This window comes from Bison bison, unplaced genomic scaffold (genome assembly GCF_000754665.1).
Source record: "Bison bison bison isolate TAMUID 2011002044 unplaced genomic scaffold, Bison_UMD1.0 scf7180017864486, whole genome shotgun sequence".
NCBI classification, from domain to species: domain Eukaryota; kingdom Metazoa; phylum Chordata; class Mammalia; order Artiodactyla; family Bovidae; genus Bison; species Bison bison.
The window spans coordinates 5974146-5993439 of NW_011495046.1; the positions used below are offsets into that span (position 1 = coordinate 5974146).

The window sequence follows — 19294 nt, forward strand, 5'->3', positions numbered from 1 at the left end:
AAAGCCTGGCTTACTGCATGACTCTACCCCTTCCCCCATTATCCTCTATGCATAACTTAAGGTATAAAAGCTACTTTGGAAAATAAAGTGCGGGTCTTGTTCACGGAAACTTGGTCTCCCCATGTTCTTTCTCTCACCTTCTGGCTGAATTATTCAGCCTCTTTTCTCCCCTGAATTTCCTCACTGAGCTATCCTTATTTCAGCCTCTTTTCTCCACTGAATTTCCTCACTGAGCTATCCTTATTCTATTACTCTTTATATCCTTAATTAACATTTAATTAAGCAGTTGTTTCCTGATCCTCGCCGACGCCGTCCCCGCTTCGAATTCCCTGGATCCACCGGGGCTGGGCCCCGGCAGTCCCCCTTCTCTGCCAGTCATTCTAAATCCCCTTCATCCAAATCAAGATACAGAACAGATCCATCACCACAAGGTACTCTTCCCGCTTGCATAATTCTTCACTTCACATAAGGCACTGAATTTGAGATACTAGAAACTAAATAATTTGAATAGTTCTAGGATGACACCCCACTCCAGTACTCTTGCCTGGAAAATCCCATGGACGGAGGAGCCTGGTAGGCTGCAGTCCATGGGGTTGCTAAGAGTCGGACACGACTGAACGACTTCACTTTCATTTTTCACTTTCATGCATTGGAGAAGGAAATGGCAACCCACTCCAGTGTTCTTGCCTGGAGAATCCCAGGGACGGGGAGCCTGGTGGGCTGCTGTCTATGGGGTCGCACAGAGTCAGACACGACTGAAGAGACTTAGCAGCAGCAGCAGCAGGATGAGTAATGATTTACAACTGGACTGATATGGAGGGTAGCTGTAGATTCATGTGGCTATTAAATTTCATACCAGAGATGCCAGAGAGGTGTTTGAAAGATCATCATTTATAGAAGATGATTTGAGACCAAGAGAGGTCAATGAGGTCATTTAAGGTCAAGCAGGAGCAAAACCAAGAATGAAGTGTTGCATCTTCTAATTCCTTGGCAGAAGTGATAAATGCTGGATGATATAAGCCCTACTGGGTCATCAAACAAATGTTGAAAACTTGCTTTTACTTCATGCATCATTTTTTAAAAAGTCTCTAACTTTTTTCTTAAGTTAGAAGATAGAGTAAACAAAAGTTAATTTTAAAGATTTTTAGTCATATTTCTAAATACCAGTGATTTTAGAATTGTTTTGTAGATAATAGTTCAAAAAGAATAGAAGACTGAATTAAATGTGAGTGGGGTCAGAAACTGATGTTTTAATGTTATAGTAAGTTTTTAAAATCTCTAGTTAGCTCTGAAAAATGAGATGTGGGTAATATTTACCAAATATAGCATCATTTAATAGAAATTTTACTATAAAAACTAAAGTAAGTGAAAAGGGAGTTGCTGTAAAACGGAAGCCTATGTAGGTTAGATTTTTTCCGAAGGCTTAATTTTGACTTACTGTTGATTAGCAGAAAATAGAGGATACAGTGTCCATTGTATGTCTTCAAGCTCCATGAACACAAACAAATGTGGTGGAACTGTAATTGTCTCCTGTGAATTCAACCCAATTGCTCCCTGCACTTAACTCATAGCTTATGTGTTATGCCCATGGCCATTCATGCTGGGACATTTTAACCTATATAGAGTACTATGGTTTGCAGTACTTTCTTGACCTTGATGCCTTTAAATTTCTTGATAATTTTTACTGGTTTCCATCAGCACTGTTTCCCGTGCCTACCCGGGCATATACACTTATGGGCTTTGAAGGTCAGTGTTGATTGGTATTTGAAGAACAAAATTTGCTTTTTCCATCACCTATAAGTTTTACTACCGTTTTACTCCCCTGGTGACTCAGATGGTAAAGAATCTGCCTGCAGTGCAGGAGACCCGGGATCAATCCTTGGGTTGGGAAGATCCCTTGGAGAAGGAAGTGACTACCCATGCCAGTATTCTTGCCTGGAGAATCCCATGGACAGAGGAGCCTTGGGAGGCTGCAGTCCATGGGGTCACAAAGAGTCAGACATGACTGAGCAACTGAGCAGAGGCACACGTACATCCATTTTCAGGCTAGAAACCAGAAGTCTGGTTCCTGAAACCCTTCTTGTGCTAGGCTCACTTCTGCTGCACTCACAGCTTTGTGATGGGGTAGTTTCAATTATTCCTTTCATTAAACCTCACTGCTCTAACTCTATCATTAGGTCTTCAGTCCTAACTAATTTTTAACTACTTCTAGATCAAAAATTAGTGAACCAAAACAGCATTTTGGTTTCAAAATGCATAATACAGTACTTCTTTGAAATAGTGAACCATAGTTTTCCAACTAAAAATCAACATAAAATTTCCACATACTCTTAGACTTCAGAGAATTTAATAAGAGAAGAATGTTTTCACTGTTTTGGAGTTTCTCTTGAATTTAAAAATTAAAAAAAGAATTTAGCTTCAACGTGGGCATGCAGGATCTCAGTACCCTGGTCAAGGATGGAACACACACCCCCGCAGTGGAGGCATGGAGTCTTAACCACTGAACTCCAGGGAAGTCCCTGGAGATTTTCTTTAGATGATTGTATAAAAAAGGAAGAAATAATCATTTATCAGGTCCCTGTAGGTCCCTGGATCTCTCTCACAGTATCTGTCTTGGGAAAATGCTGCTGCTGCTGCTAAGTCGCGTCAGTCGGGTCCGACTCTGTGCAACCCCATAGATGGCAGCCCAACAGGCTCCTCCGTCCATGGGAGTCTCCAGGCAAGAACACTGGAGTGGGTTGCCATTGCCTTCTCTGGAAGAAGGCATATACCAGCTCCAATATCATATTCTCAATTCTCCTTTCTAGCTCTTAATAATTTCCCTGATATTATAGATTTGTGTAAAGCAAATATATGTGTTCTCCAGAAATGTGTGCATATGGCAGGCAAACTGATGTGATATTTCCTGCCCAAACTACTTATCTCTTTCTTCCTTCATCCTCGAGCTAACCGAGCCCCTACTCCCTGTATACATATGTAGGCTAGTGACTAAGGTGGAAAGGACTTAGGTTCCTCTGAGGAACTTTCCCTGAGGAAGCTTCCCTGGTGGCTCAGTGGTAAAGAATCTGTCTGCAATGCAGGACAAGCTGGTTAGATTCCTGGGCTGAGAAGATCCCCTGGAGGAGGAAATGGCTACCCACTCCAGTATTCTTGCCTGGAGAATCCCATGGACAGAGGAGCCTGGTGGGCTGTAGTTTATGGGTTTGCAAAGAGTTGGACATGACTGAGTGGCTAAACAACAACAACAAAGACCCCTGAGGAGCCCCTGAGATAAGAAATATGAAGTATATCCTTGCAACACAAAGAGAACCAATTCATCATCTAACGATTGGGGGTGTATCCTAAATCACCAATGAGCAGAATGTTATCATGGTTTTTAAAAGCAGATCTTCTTGATATTAATGGAATAGATATAATGTCTATTGATTTCTTTGGTTTAAAGAAAGAGCTGTGTACAGTGATAGAACTTCTTTTCCAAGAAAATTAATTCTCATTTGTTTTTTTGAGCTATGATATCATGTATTGCCCCAAGATTTATGCCTGGTGTTATATTTCCATTTAGTGTTTTCATGTGTTCTGGTAACAAGATGGTTTATTTCAGTTTCAGTGCATAACTGTCTTTTCTTAAAACTTTTTATTTTATATTGGAGTATTGCCAATTGATAGTTTCAGATGAACAGCAAAGGGACTCAGCCATACATATACATATATCCATTCTCCCTCAAACCTCTCTCCCTCCAGGCTGCCACGTAACATTGAGCAGAGATCCCTGGGCTATACAGTAGGTCCATTTTAAATAGAACAATATGCACAAGTCGATCCCAAATGCCCTAATTATCTCATCCCCCCATTCTTCCACTCTGGTAACCATGTGTAGGTTCACTATGTCTGTGAGTCTGTTCTGTTTTGTAAATAAGTTTACTTTTATCTTCCTGTTTCTCTGACTTTCTTCACACAGTACAATAATCTCCACGTCCATCTCTGTTGCTGCAAGGACGCACCCTCTATATTCCTTTTAAGAGGGGCCCCCAAAAGCCAAACCTAGGCGGTAGTAGCCTGAATTGCACCAGCACAATTTAATATGATGCCATTACACCTAAAACATTTACAACAGTTGCAAATCTACTTATTTTAAGCACAGTTTATATAATACTTTGACAAACAAAAATATACATTTAGAACTATTATATGTATCTATCTGCTCCGTAGCAAACTTACAATAAATTATACATTATACCAGAGTACATTTTCTTAAAGGCTAAAAAGAAAAAGCCACATTTATGTTTAAAATACAACGCTAGCTCATTATTATTATTATTTTTTTTAAAACTAACAGCCATTACATAAGATTCACTCATTTCAAGCTTACATTCATTTGATATTCACATCAAATTCATTACTTATAAGATTGGCGATGAAGTTGGCTTTTAACACTGTTTGGAAGTTTGTTCCTGACATTTCAGTTCAGCTATGAGCTTGTTATTTTGAAAATTATGTATGAAAAGAAACATGAAAATGACACAAGAAACACGTTACACTCTTTGTAAAAGTATGAAAATAAAATCTGTGTTTTATTCCTATGCTTTGTCCACAGATATCACCTCCAAAGACTGATACAGTGGTGTTTGAGATGTTGCTGTTTCACTTTCATTGAGAATGGGTTTTTGAAAATTAGGTCCACCAAGGAAAAACAGAAGTTTGCAAAGCTGTGAATGCTTCCCATGATGTCAAGACAGAGCAAGTGATGAGCACAAAGCATTGTCTACCACATCTCACAACTTGGTTTTTTCCTTGGAAATTGGGGAGTTTGTGTGTAAATGAGCCTAAATAAAGACATTATAATTGCTATTTCATTCCTTTGGATACTCAACTTTTTTTGTCCTTTTAAAAGAATCATCTTGCTAATGTTTAAGCATTTACAGGTGTGTTTTACACTAATCTAGTTTTTATGTATATCTGGTTTGAAAGTAGGAAAGAAATAGTAAGTTAAATAAAAACAGAATATTATTTATTAGCTTAAAGCATTTAAGCTTTCCGGTTTTTAACATTTGGGACAAGGTGAATGCTCTTCCCACTTTATCTTTCTACTATTACAAAATGAACAGAATGGGAGAAAATTTCACTATTTGTATTTATTCTTTTTCACTGGATTTAAATATGGTCATTAGACAACTGTTACCCAACAAAATTGTAAAATATAATATCAGTAGAGACACTACTTCTCTATTTCATGCTACTATAACATGGGTAATGTGTTTTTACGGAAGACTGACTAAAGGGGTTGAAACAAAAATTTACAGTGATGAAGTGGGTGAAATAATTATTTACACAGAGTGCTGGAAAGAGAAGTAGCATACTTGCTAGGAGCTGCAGTGCATCAGTTAACCACCTTTACATGTCAGAAATTCCCACCTTCGTAGTTTTTTAAAAAAATGTGTGGCCTCTTCCTGGTTCTTCTCGCAACCCATGTACAAGAACTTTGGGACTCCCATACTTACTGGTCCCCAAAATGTGCTTCTTTTCAAGCACTCCATAGAACAGTGGACATAGAGCAGATGCTGAGCAAATAGATGAGTAACAACAATTCTCTTTTCATTTAGGTTATATTTGATGTTTTGTAAAAGTTCTGAATGCAATGTCTTATTCACCATCATGTTTGGATAAATCATTAAAAATATGGGTGAAAGTCAAAGTGTTAATCACTCAGTCATGTCCAATTCTTTGTGACCCCATGGACTGGAAATATGGGAATGACAATTAAAATATGGGAATGACAAGTAAAATTACTTATTTTCATATTTAAGAATTACCCTGTAAATTAAATTCATGTTTAATAACATGGAGAAGGAACAGCAACCCGTTCCAGTATTCTTGCTTGGGAAATCCCATGGATAGAGGAGCCTGGTGGGCTATAGTTCATGGGATCACAGAGTTGGACGTGACTGAACGACTTTCACTTCACTTAATAACAAAGGAAATTATTATTTGTTGCCTTTAGAAAATTACAATAAACAAGGAATTCTAGCTTCCTAAACACAACTTGTGGACTTAAAGTTGACACTGAATTCACTTCACTTTGTCTATGAATTGCCAAAAAAAGAATTTTTTTTTTTTTTGAATAATTGTGTTAGTTTGAATGACTCAGACTGTTTTCCTTTATTGGATCAAATGTTCAGATAACTTTTCAGCTGATTAGTTCATTCTGTTTTTGTAGAAGTAGCTCCAGTTATTTCTATTGTGTGACTGGTGGAAAAACATTTAAAATTCTAAAATGGATACAAACCATAATGTATAAATATACACATTTTTTTTTAACTCCAGAAAAGAAGTAAAACAGTATTCAATGACCAACCTCATGAAAGGTATGTAGATACCAAATGTTAAAATTGATGGCTTCTTTCCCTTAGGATGTATTTTTACTTTCTCCTTTCTTCTGCATTTTAAAATCCACTGTATACCACTTGTAGTAGTGATTTGTCTAGTACCTAAGACTGGCTTCTGCAAAAACGTGCTGCAGAGTAGCTCTCCTGACACTCATTAACAAACCAGCCTCATTAACAAACACTCAAAATTGAATGGTTTTACTTTTCTAGTTTTACTACTTTCAGTAGTGTGGTTTGTCTCTCACTTTGATAGGCCCTGTAGCTATCTCACCTTATAAGTGGCTCAATTTCACTTCTAGTACAAACAGACGGTCAAGAGATGACATTTTTGTCATGAAGCAAAATGTTCCAAACCTCAGATGAAGGTAAAATTCACTGCTGTTCCTGGCACTTTCTACTTAATGGCCTTCTTGATTTATCACTGCCAGATTGCCTAATGATCACACCTTTCTCACTGTACGTACTTTCCCCAATGCATATGATAGTCGTATGGTAGTTTTAGATACACCCAAAGGAGCCAGGAATACTCTACCAAGATGCACTCTACCTTACTATTACCTTGCATGTCAAGACATGCTGCTACACAATATTTTTTGTTTGCTTTGCCTGCTCTCAGGATAACACACATCACCAGTAAAAGAGAAACAAACTGCATATTCAGCAAATGTTATAGTTAACAGGAAAGAAGAAATTACTCATCACACCAGAGAAATCAGCTGACAAATTCATTGTATCATCCAGTGGAGTGACAGGAATTATTCTTATAACTTCAGTGTGATAGTTAAATCACACTCTCAGGGCATTCTCCAACAAGGTCAGGATCAAGGCTACTCAAACTCCTTGGCTTTCTCATATCTAAACTTCCTTTTTCCATAATTAAGGTGAATACTCTATTTGGCTTTCTGTTTTTTGAGTGGGATTTTAGTCATGTTCAGATACTTAACAAAACTGCCAAGAGTCAAAATTAAATGAAGATGAGACGTGTCCATGAAGGAGAGAGAGGTGCTGCTTCAAGGGTGCTTCCTTCTGACTTGTCTTGGATCTGTGCAAGCTAACTACTCTATGGATTTTTGTCCTGCTCATTGTTATTTTTTTTTTTTTAATATACTGTATATGCTGCAAACCACACTCCCAGGACTAGTCTGCTCTAGTGTCTCATCTGAGAAAGCAGAGTTTTATGCAGATGTAGTTACTGTAAATTATCCTCAGTCCCAGAGCCCTCTGGACTTGAATCCATTTCCAGGAGGGCCTCCTGATGGGTGAAGGTCGAGCTGAGAGTTATGCTCTGCCGTGGCTTCACAGGTGCGAGTTCATCTAGTTTAATGTTTTCATTTCTAACCAGAATCGTCTTGTCCATGTTTTCTTCACTGTGCCTTGCGACAACAGCATCGAATACATCCAATTTTGGTGGTAAGGTTCCACTTTCAAACAGGTATTTGGCTATATAGGAGATGCAAATGTTGGATAAAAATGATGTCATCATGGCGAGGGTTTTAAATGGGAATCTCTGGTTATATATGCCACCTTTATCAATGTAATAGCCAGGGTAAAAGATCAAAGGCTGCAGGTTCAGGTAGGGCTCCCCGCCAGTGACTCGCAGGAAAAGGCCCGAGACGTAACCTGCCGCGGCTCCATACGTGTTGGTACCCTTGATGAAGAGCACGCAGAGCAACTGCGGGAAGATGATGATGTAGACCAGGTCAGAGCTGAGGTACCAGAGCCCATACACCGTCTTCGTTAGCAAGGCCATGGTCATCGCAGAAGCTCCAAACACGAATACCGTGATGCGCATGACCCAGACGATCTCCTTGTCAGAAGCCTGTAAGAAATTGCCATCGAGTCAGTTTTTCTCAGAAAGTGCGGGCTTCTCCAGGAGGAGAATGAGATGCCTTCCTGTGCTTTAAAGCTGCCCTAAAGAACAACTCTGGTTCAAATGGCACAGCCTACAGGTAAAACCAGCAGCAAGGAACAGAGCAATCTAGGTGGCCTCCATGGTGGACCTGGGGAGGAGTTTCAGTGACCGGTATGGAGGAACCAGAGCGCACCTTTGCGCTGCTCGCTGAATGTCAGAAAGAGACCCAAGATGCTACAATGCGGCAGTGAGGGGGCGTGGCCTGTCTGGCTTCCTCTAATAACCGCCTTACAAAACAAATGGGACCACTTAGATGCTATGTGGCAATACTTGTAAAACATCGTATAAATATTGTTTTCAAAGAATAGTTTATAAGCTTTTAAAAAATCATGAAACTAAAAAAGTATTATGGGCTTCCCTGATAGCTCAGTTGGTATAGGATGTGCCTGCAATGCAGGAGACACCGGTTCCATTCCTGGGTCGGAAAGATCCGCTGGAGAAGCGATAGGCTACCCACTCCAGTATTCTTGGGCTTCCCTTGTGGCTCAGCTGGTAAAGAATCTGTCTGCAATGCGGGAGACCTGGGTTCCATCCCTGGGTTGGGAAAATCTCCTGGAGAAGGGAAAGGCTACCCACTCCAGTATTCTGGTCTGGAGAATTTCATGGACTGGATAGTCCATGGGGTCGCAAAGAGTCGGACATGACTGAGGATTTTCAGTTTCACTTTCAAAAAAGTATTATACATTGTGTATTTAAGTGAAGGCTGAGAAAGGAAATTTGAAAATTGAAAAATTAGGAATTGAATGCAGATTAGAATCTAAAGCAAAGCATTGCTCTTATCTCTTCTCTGCCATCCTATGTGCGGTTGAGTTCTCTCCTCAGCATGTCTTCTCACAGGACTTTCAGGATCAAGCGATTCCTGGCCAAGAAACAAAAGCAGAATCGTCCCGTTCCTCAATGGATTCAAATGAAAACTGGCAATAAAATCAGCTACAGCTCCAAGAGAAGACATTGGAGAAGAACCAAGCTGGGTCTATAAGAAGCAAGCTGGGTTTATAACATGTGTGGCACACATGTTAAGACCACTTTTTTAAGCAGCCAAACCACAGTGAGAACATCACTACTGTAATGCTTGGCTCCTGATGTTATTTCCTCACTATCAGTCTGAGACTCAGTAATAAATATGAAACGATGGAACTGTTAAATAAATAAATAAATAAAGCAAAGCATTGCTAATAGCAACACAAAGGGGTACTCTGGAGGATTAATTCCTTATGTATCTCATTTCACTGTTAAGCACAACCTTATTCATCTGCAATTAAAAAACCATACATAATAAATAAATTATTGTCTGTGTATTTTGTAAAATTTATTTTTCTTGCCTTCAATTTAGAAAGACCATTATGTTGATAATAACAAAGATTTTCACACACAAAACAAGACGTGAGACCACTGTGTGAACTATGACCTAGAAAACTTACAGAAAGCTAAGCCTGAGTGAGGGAAGAAGGTGTAGAGGGCTACGGGCCCCTTGGTGACCATGAGTGTGCTGCTCTATGCCCTCAGATTCAATGAGGAAAATCAAATTGAGAGGCTATTTCCTGACAAAGGAGGACTTGGGGTTCAAGTGAAGAGCAAAACAAGCATGACACTGGTATCTATGAAATAATGACTCACTATGTTCTGCCTACACCAGGGTTTCCTGAGTTTCTTACTGTATTTAAACTGGAAGTTTTTCTAAGATATTTTAGGTTTTGTTACTGCTTCATTAGAAAGAGAAGACATTTAAATTATTGCAATATGCACCTCTTGGGAAATAATTATACTGATGCATGTCCTTCAGTATTAGAGTGAATAATAGCATGCATTAAAAACCTTCATGTATGTATTAGTCACTCAGTTATGTTCAACTCTTTGCCACCCTATGGACTATAGTCACCAGGCTCCTTTGTCCATGGACTTGTTCAGGCAAGAATGCTGAAGTGGGTGGCCATTTCCTTCTTCAGAGGATCTGCTTGACCCAGGGATAGAGTCCAGTCTTCTGCATTGCAGGCAGATTCTTTACTGTCTGAGCCACCAGGGAAGCCTTCATATACAACATATATGAAGGACCTTCACATACAACGTAAATAAAATGCATCATCATTTAACCTTGTGTGCTGAATCAAAGTAGGGTCAGATTTTCACAAAGACTATTAATAATATAGAATAACACCTACACAGTAAGTGCAAGGATGAGAACAATAACAACAATGTAATGTTAAAGAAAATATAACTATTCTTACATTTTGTCTGAATGAAAGCTGGTAGATGTTGCGAGCAAACATCGAACTTGCTGACAAGATGGAAGAATCTGCTGAGGACATGACAGCAGCAGAAACGGCTCCAAGACCAAAGTAAGAAATGTACACGGGGCAGAGATACTTGAGGACAATCGGCAAGATCATGTCTGCCTCCTGTTTCTCCCTGGGAGCAAGAGGCCCGTATGCAGTCTGGTTCCAGGCTGTTGACAGAAACAACAAACACAGCCAAAGAGCCATCTATCCATCCATCTGGAGTCCTTCTATTCACTAGGTAGCTTTCGAAATAAATTCAGAACATGTGACCTAGTCTAATCGGTGGGAAATCTAATTAGTCCAGTGGAGTATGTTAGTTTAATTAGGTGGCAAGTCCATGTATTGGTCCAGTGACATTGTCTCCTATATTCTGGTGTCTAATGGGTTTTGGTTACACTTAGTCTTATCCACAGGACCTGCACAGGATATGGTGGTGTGAGATTTTTTAATACAAATTTCTCTTCTGCAGTGTTACAATGGTGTTATCTGGTGCAGACTCATTGAAATTAAGTATTCTCAAGCTGAAGCCTAGAGGGTTCCCCCAACCACACAGAGATGTGAGAGAACACTTAGTGTTTCATTGCTCAGTTATACTCATAAGTGGATAAAGGCAACAGTGGGCCTCTTCTCACCCACTCTCTTCCTGGATAAAGCCTTGTGGTAGGAGCTTCCTTGGCGTTATTTTTCTCTCAAGTAAATTCCTTCTTGCACTGAATTTCACTTATTAGAAATAAACATGAATGGATCAAAGACAGTCCCTTTTTATTGAATAAAAAGTGCAAGTACGGGGTTGAAATTTTCAGGCAGTTTTTGGACTCTGTGGTAGAAGGACTTGAAATATAAGCTTATCTTTGGATATAAATCTTTACTGTTTAGTTATACTAGTATGTAAGAAGAATACAGCAGAAGCTTTAACAGTTGTTTAGTATAGCTCCTTTTATATTTGTTGAATGTTAATGTCATGATTATAGGACCATATAGGGGTGGTTTTCCTTGGATCCTACCATTTTTCCTCCCCTCATTTTCTATTACAATTGTTCAAAGCCATGCTTTTATGTGGCCAGTTTTATAGCATTAACTGGAATATTATGGGACTAGAAATAATACCCAAGGGTCAGGAGTAATTAGTAAGTGCAATCAAATTAAGGACAAAACTTAAAAAATGTTCAGGATAGAGCAGCAGATGGGAGGTAAGCAAGTCATAAAACTCTTTTTACCAATTTTGAGAAAGATCTTCTCTTAGTGTTTTAGTTTATCTTTACTTACAAACTTATTGATTGATTTCTCCAAGAAAGAAAACCTTTAATTAACAAACTATTGAAACTGTAAACTGAAGCCTTAAGTTCAAAGTGATCCTTGGGTGGTTATGGTGATGGCAGGTCAACTTCTACTTTTTTCCCCCATTAAAAAAATTGGAGTATAACTGCTTGACAATGTTGTGTTAGTTTATGCTGCACAACAGCATGAATCAACCCTACATACATATATATATATCCCCACCCTCTCTTGAGACTCCCTCTCAAACTACATCCCCTCGCCCCTGCATCCCATGCTTCTAGGTCATCACAGAGCACAGAGCTGAGCTCCTTGTGCTGCATAGAAGCTTCCCACTTACTGACTGGTTTTCAGGTTTGACTTACCAAGGGAACTTTTAAAAACACCCATCTCTGACTCTGTCTTAGGGCACTAACAGAAAATCCCTGTGGAGTAGGATAGAAACGAGTATTTTTTAGTCCCTCCACCTCCCTGGATGATGACGGTGTGCATGTTGGTTGAGAACCATGGCTGACAAGATCCCAGATACACAGCTGATAAATATCCCAACAGTGGGGCTGGGGGCTGCTCACAAATGTCTTATTGGTGAGGTGAGCAGTCACACAATGTCTGAACTATAAGACGATCTGTTGACGTCTTATATAACAAAGGCAGATACACAATGGGGGTAATGGGGAAAGTGGGGGAGAGAGGGCAGCTGGGTGCTCGCTGGTAACTTGGGTGAAGCCTGAGTGAGTCAATCAGTGAAGCTGCCAGAGGTTTACCTGTCGATGCGCCAATGGCTCCAATGAGCACGGCTGGCAGAGCCATTACCAGGCACCCGAAAGCTGCCAGGAAAGACAGCACCTGAGCGTAGGTGGCGGAGGATGAAGACAGGACCCTCTGGAAGTAGGCTTGCCACGGGATTCCACCCAGCATCTGCATGGGAGCCATGGGGACCCAGGATGAATGGAGGCAAATAGCATCTATTAGTTGTTTTTATTTTTTTTAATTTCCTGTTTTATTTTTATTTATTAAAATTTTTTTAAATTGGGGGATAATTGCTTTTCCATGTTAGGTTGGTTTCTGCTCTACAAAAACATGAATTAGCTATATGCATACATATATCCCCTCCCTCCTAAGCCTTCCTCTCCTTGACATCCCACCCCTCTAGGTCATCACAGAGTGCAAGGCTGGACTCCCTGTGCTGTATAGCAGCTCCCCACTAGCTGTCTATTTTACACATGGGAGTGTATATATGTTTACTGGGTATTTTTAAAATGAGATTTTTTTTTTAATAATCACATTCAGAATAGTGACAAGCAAGACTCTGAAGTATAGAAAATGGTTCTACATGCCACTCATCTTCACTGCTGTCATTGTCACAGTTTCAACTGTGCAGATTTCTTCAAGTTCTTTTCTTTCATAATTACATAGCACAAGATTTTCTTTTCCTTAACTTACCCACTTTAAGCTGTGTTAAAACTATCCAGAAACCTTCAATTTGTTCTTATCTGGAAGTTCCAACCACCACAAAATTGTCTCAAAAACATTAATATTCTGAAACCATGAAGTGTAATTTGAGTCAAAACAACCCAATGAATATTTCTTGATCCCAGTCATGTGCCAGGCAATGGAATGGTTTTGAAGCCCAAAGATGAGTGAAAAGTGGTTTCTACTCTTGAGATCACTGTCCACTGGGAGAACTAGAGCATTGAGGTATTTTCTAATATAGAGAAGATTCTCTTAGAAAATTCTCTTAATATAGAATTTCTCTTTATACTCATTTCTACCTTGTACCTAACTGTGAGGTTGTTGTTTTATTAAGTGATCTACACAATGTGTAGTACAGTACATATAAGCAATCTATGCCTACACTGGGGTTGTGCTTAACATTCTTATTGAGAATATATTATAAAAAAATTGGAGACATTGAACTGGAATATAATTTGCTGATGCTCTAAAGAGGCACTATGGGAACAATAATGAACATCAAAGCACTTCCCTGGTGGCCCAGACGGTAAAGTGTCTGTCTACAATGTGAGAGACCTGGGTTTGATCCCTGCATTGGGAAGATTCCATGGAGAAGGAAATGGCAACCCACTCCAGTACTCTTGCCTTGAAAATCCCATGGGTGAAGGAGCTTGGTGCAGGCTACTATCCATGGGGTCGCAAAGAGTCGGGCACGACTGAGCGACTTCACTTTCTTTGGACATCAAGGGGTGTCAGTGGGTGGAGATGGAAGGAGGAAAGTCCTTAGGAAATAATCCAACATGAAAAAGAAAGAAACCAAGAGGCAGCCATAAGACCACCATGTATTTGGTATAAGCAGAGGTCAGGGTGTGTGTGGGTGGCTAGAGAGGAGACTGGACAATTCTCTAACTGACATAGAGTCAGTGTTCAGTAAATATTTATCATGTGAGTGAGTGAATTGATGAGGGAACTTCCCAGATCACAATGTACTGAAGTTGCTTCTTTGACTGTTTCTCTCATTGGCTCCAAATCCTGGGATATCTGCTTGTTTATCAGTATCTCACATATTGGCTCCAGAAAAATTTCCGTCTTATAAAAGCCATACAAGCTCAAAAAGTTGGCTTAAAGCTCAACATTCAGAAAACGAAGATCATGGCATCTGGTCCCACCACTTCATGGCAGCCATGAAATTAAAAGACGCTTACTCCTTGGAAGGAAAGTTATGACCAACCTATACAGCATATGAAAAAGCAGAGACATTATTTTGTCAACAAAGGTCTGTCTAGTTAAGGCTATGGTTTTTCTAGTAGTCATGTATGGATATGAGAGTTGAGCTATAAAGAAAGCTGAGCACAGAAGAATTGATGCTTTTGAAGTGTGTTGGTGTTGGAAAAGACTCTTGAAAGTCCCTTGGACTGCAAGGAGATCCAACCAGTCCATCCTAAAGGAAATCAGTACTGGGTGTTCATTGGAAGGACTGATGTTGAAGCTGAAACTCCAATATTTTGGCCACCTGATGTGAAGAGCTGACTCATTTGAAAAGACCCTGATGTTGGGAAAGATTGAAGGCAGGAGGAGAAGGGGATGACAGAGGATGAGATGGTTAGATGGCATCACCAACTCAATGGACATGAGTTTGGGTAAACTCCGGGAGTTGGTGATGGATAGGGAGGCCTGATGTGCTGCAGTTCATAGGATCACAAAGAGTCGGATACGACTGAGTGACTGAACTAAACTGAACAAGCTCAAAAGCAAAAATAAACAAAATAAAATAAAACAAGGAGAAATTCTAAAATTCATAATCCCATGCCTCACTCTATATGCTTCCAAAACTTTTCCCTTTGTTTTGCAACCTGTAAATCAATCTATCATTAACATCTTCCATGTTGAAAAATATTTCATCAATAGTTTCAATGACTGTATGAGCTGATATACATAATTTACATACCTATGTCTCTGGACACATAGGTCATCAAGGTTTGTAAGTCAGGTACAATCTGGCCTCCGCTGATGAACAGAAGCTCTGATGGGAAGGTGGAGCAAGGAGTGGGAGCCCACTCACCAGGGTGTCCAGGGGTGGTGATGAGCACTGAGATGAGGATGGACATGTGTGTCACTTACCAACAACAAAAAGCTGTCAAGCCACGTGTAGATTTCAAATGGCTCAATGGTCCCCAGCCAGGGCTCCTGGTACTTGGTGTGCAGGGCAGTGAAGCCAATGTCAGCAACTGCAGAATTGGACAGCGCAAACGGCACGCTGATCCACTGCAACCAGAGTTCGTGAAAGCATTAGTGTGGCTATTTGGAACATGCAAGATTCCATGTATTAGTTTTTTTTTTTCTTCTCATAGATGGCACAGCTTGGTCATTCCTCTTGTTCAGGGGAGGACCTAGAAGCATGTTCTCTATGGACACCATGGAACACTGATTTAGAAAAGTTAGAGTAACATGTTGTCAGCTTCTGAGCTAATTATGCCATATCACATTGACTGCAAAACCTTCGGGAAGAAAACACTGAATTCGAGAACTTTACATATGTTTATACAAAACATGAATATTTGTTAGCATATATATATATATAAAACATGTATTTTCTTAGAATTAGAAGATATCCATTCCTTAAAGTGACTGGGAAGATTTGAATGAAAATAATTTCTAGGAGCAGTCTCATGGCATAACCAAAACTAATGTATAGAAAGGTTAAGAGACAAACAAAGATCAGGGTCACGGTTTAAATTTTAACTCTGACAGAAGTCTTTGAAGGAAGATCACACATGTTTCCATCAAATGTAGGCGTGAAGGAAAGGAGCCCCCAGAGCTTTCTAAGAGCTAACTGAGGGCACTTTTCTGTCAAAATCTCACAATGTGATTAGAGTTTTTCATCCAAGTAATCCATACAGAAAAGAAAAATTTCCAATACTGTATGACTTAATGTGTGTTAGTCATGATGGGGAAATAGGACTTCTATTAGTTTTTGCCGAGTTAGTATGAAATACCATGTCATCTCTTACAAAAGGAGAAATGAAGGAAGGCGGGAGGGAGGATGAAAGGAAGAAGGAAGTCTGTGAATGGCCCTACTCACCAGGCCCACGAAAATGCAAAAGAGCTGAACGACATCCGTGTAGGCCACAGAGTACAGCCCGCCCACCAGGGTGTACAGGGTGGCGATGAGCGCAGAGACGATGACAGACATGTGCACACTGGCCCTGATGATCACGCTGATGGTGGCTCCTGCAGAGATGGGATGGGAACAGCCCAGCTGAAGTTCCACAGTCCAGCTCTTCCTTCTCACTCCTAACCTGAGTGCGCCTGTGCACATCTGTGTTTATATACACATATACACATACAGTCTAAAATGTTCTTTCTGAAATTAGTGCTTTGCTCACTTATTTATGAGGAAACCTGAAACTCATGACTTGATTACAGAATTCCATGACATAAACTGAACTGAACACTACTATAAGGTCTTGCAATCATTTCACCGACTGCCTAAAACTCTGACTTCATTGAACACATGCAGTGTATTTACTCACATCCATGAGAAAAACAAGCCTTTATGATGAGCATAACCACCCAGCTTCTCATTTTACAACTAGCATTGATTTGCTCTCTTGCATTAACTCTGACCTCTGTCGGCTTTTATTAGATGACACACGGTCTAAGGTATCAGGGTTTGAAATAAATTCACAGGAAAAAATAATAAAACTGGTAATAAAATTGCACTTTCCAACTTTTTCAACTTTATGAAAGATTACTTTTATTTTATTTCCTTTTCCTGCAGCATTCCAATCTTGTTCCTAGGATACAAATGTACTGAAGAGTCATAGATTTAGCATCATTTTTAAGGGTTTTTATATTCCCTTAAAAATTTTTTTTATTGGAGTATAGTTGCTTTACAATGTTGTGTTAGTTTCTGCTCTGCAGCAAAGTGAATCAGCTATGTGTACACAAACATCCCCTCTTTTTGGATTTCCTTCCCATTTAGGTCACCACAGAGCATGGAGTAGAGTTCCCTGTGCTCTGTAGTAAGTTCTTATTGGCTACCCAGGCCGGACACTATAAACTCCTAGAGGAAAATATAAGCAGAACACTCTCTGGCATAAATTGCAGCAAGATCCTTTTGACTCACCTCCTAAAGTAATGAGAATAAGAACAAAAATAAATAAATGGGATCTATTGACCTTAAAAGTCTTTGCACAGCAAAGGAAACCACAAACAAGACAAGACAACCCCAGACTGGGAGAAAATATTTGAAAACAAACCAACTGACAATGGATTAATATCCAAAATATACAAACAGCTCATGCAACTCAATATCAGCAAGCATTATGTTTTATAGTGATTTTCATCACTATAAATTCATCAAAATTGTAAAGCCACTTTAGAAGTCAGTCTATGCTTTTCTAACTTTATGATTTTGTTTATTGTGTTTGCTGATGTCTACATTTCTAATAGAATATTAATATCATGGTATGGATAGCTGGACCATTGTGGAGTTTTGGGCTGCCAGTTCAGCATTCACTTGTTGTTCTACACACCCTTTCCTGTTGTTCTCAAGAGTGGTATAGTTTGTATCTTGTATTATTAAATGTAGCAATGATATTCCTCTCACACTAATGTACATGTAACATGTGTGATTTGAGTTATTAACTGCAATCTTACATTCTATCCTCACTTCTCAATTGCATGCTAATAGCATATGCAGCCCATCTGAGATGAAAATCCATTATCTAAAGAGCAGTATGAGATATCTCAGATACTGTTATCTGAGATAACAATGCAAAATATTTTTCAAAAGAATTTTCTGCTTAGTGCTTTGGTTTAGTGAAAGTGTAAGTCACTCAGTCATGTCTGACTCTTTGCAACCCCATGGACTATATAGTCCATGGAATTCTCTACGCCAGAATACTGTAGTGGGTAACCTTTCCCTTCTCCATGGGATCTTCCCAACCCAGGAATTGAACTCAGGTCTCCTGCATTGCAGGCGGATTCTTTACCAGCTGAGCCACAAGGGAAGCCCATGGTTTAGTATCAAAATTAAATTACTTTCTTTAGTAAAAACCAATTGAGAAAAGGAAAATCTTAGTAAATAACTGGGAGCAGAAGACAAAGGAAAGAGGTTGGTTATTTACAAGTGACTTTGGACAACTGACTTATTGTTGTATGGATATTTAACAAGTTATTTTTTTTTCTCCTGAGACTATTCACTTCATGTTGAAACTTTAGTTGCAATTCTTTGCCATTCACCTTTGGTCTAGCTCTCTACTGTAATAACAATATTTTAAAGTTACAGCCCATGAATTATGGAAAGTTCAATTATTACTCTACTTCTTTTGAATACTGTTTAATTTTCCACCCTTTAGTGCAATTTCTATTAATCCTACACCTCCAAAGGTAGGGAGGCTGCATGTTACAGAAGAAAGGTCACTGGATGAGGAGTCTAAAGATGTAGGGTTTAGTGTGTGGTGGCTCAGACGGTAAAAGCGTCTGCCTGCAATGCAGGAGACCTGGGTTCGATCCCTGGGTTAGGAAGATCCCCTGGAGAAGGATATGGCAACCCACTCCAGTATTCTTACCTGGAAAATTCCATGGATGGAGGAGCCTAGTGGGCTACAGTCCATGGGGTTGCAAAGAGTCGGACACGACTGAGAGACTTCACTTTCAGTTTTCACTTTCAAGTCACTTCAGTCATATCCAACTCTTTGAGACCCCATAGACTGTAGCCCACCAGGCTCCTCTGTCCATGGGATTCTGCAGGCAAGAACACTGGAGTGGGTTGCCATTCTAGTAAAAGCTGTCATTTGGCAGTAACTCAGTGGCTTTAAAGAAGCCACCGACTTTCATTTCACTATTAAGCTTGGAATGAATTGTTTTCTCTAAAATATTTTCTAAGTCATTCCATCATTTGTAGTGAGTAAAACCAAACCTAGACTTCCAGAGCTGCTGTGAAATATTAATTTACTCATGCAGCCAGAAAAATAAATATACTGAAAATA

The 19294-nt window shown here is 39.6% G+C and overlaps 1 protein-coding gene and 1 pseudogene across 2 annotated transcripts in view; one reads left to right on the plus strand and one right to left on the minus strand.

Moving 5' to 3' along the window:
- Positions 1–5941: 5941 nt before the first annotated feature.
- SLC5A7 (solute carrier family 5 (sodium/choline cotransporter), member 7) overlaps positions 5942–19294 on the minus strand; it is a 22773-nt gene continuing 9420 nt past the window's right edge. For both annotated transcript variants that reach the window (XM_010863001.1, XM_010863002.1), the window contains exons 5-9: positions 16381–16529; positions 15420–15563; positions 12611–12764; positions 10521–10738; positions 5942–8202 (exon numbers count right to left, since the gene is read on the minus strand). In XM_010863001.1, the coding sequence (XP_010861303.1) occupies positions 7573–8202; positions 10521–10738; positions 12611–12764; positions 15420–15563; positions 16381–16529 (1295 nt within the window). In that variant the 3' untranslated portion in view covers positions 5942–7572. The remainder of the gene's footprint in view (positions 8203–10520; positions 10739–12610; positions 12765–15419; positions 15564–16380; positions 16530–19294) is intronic.
- Positions 9010–9281, plus strand: LOC105005125 (annotated as a pseudogene).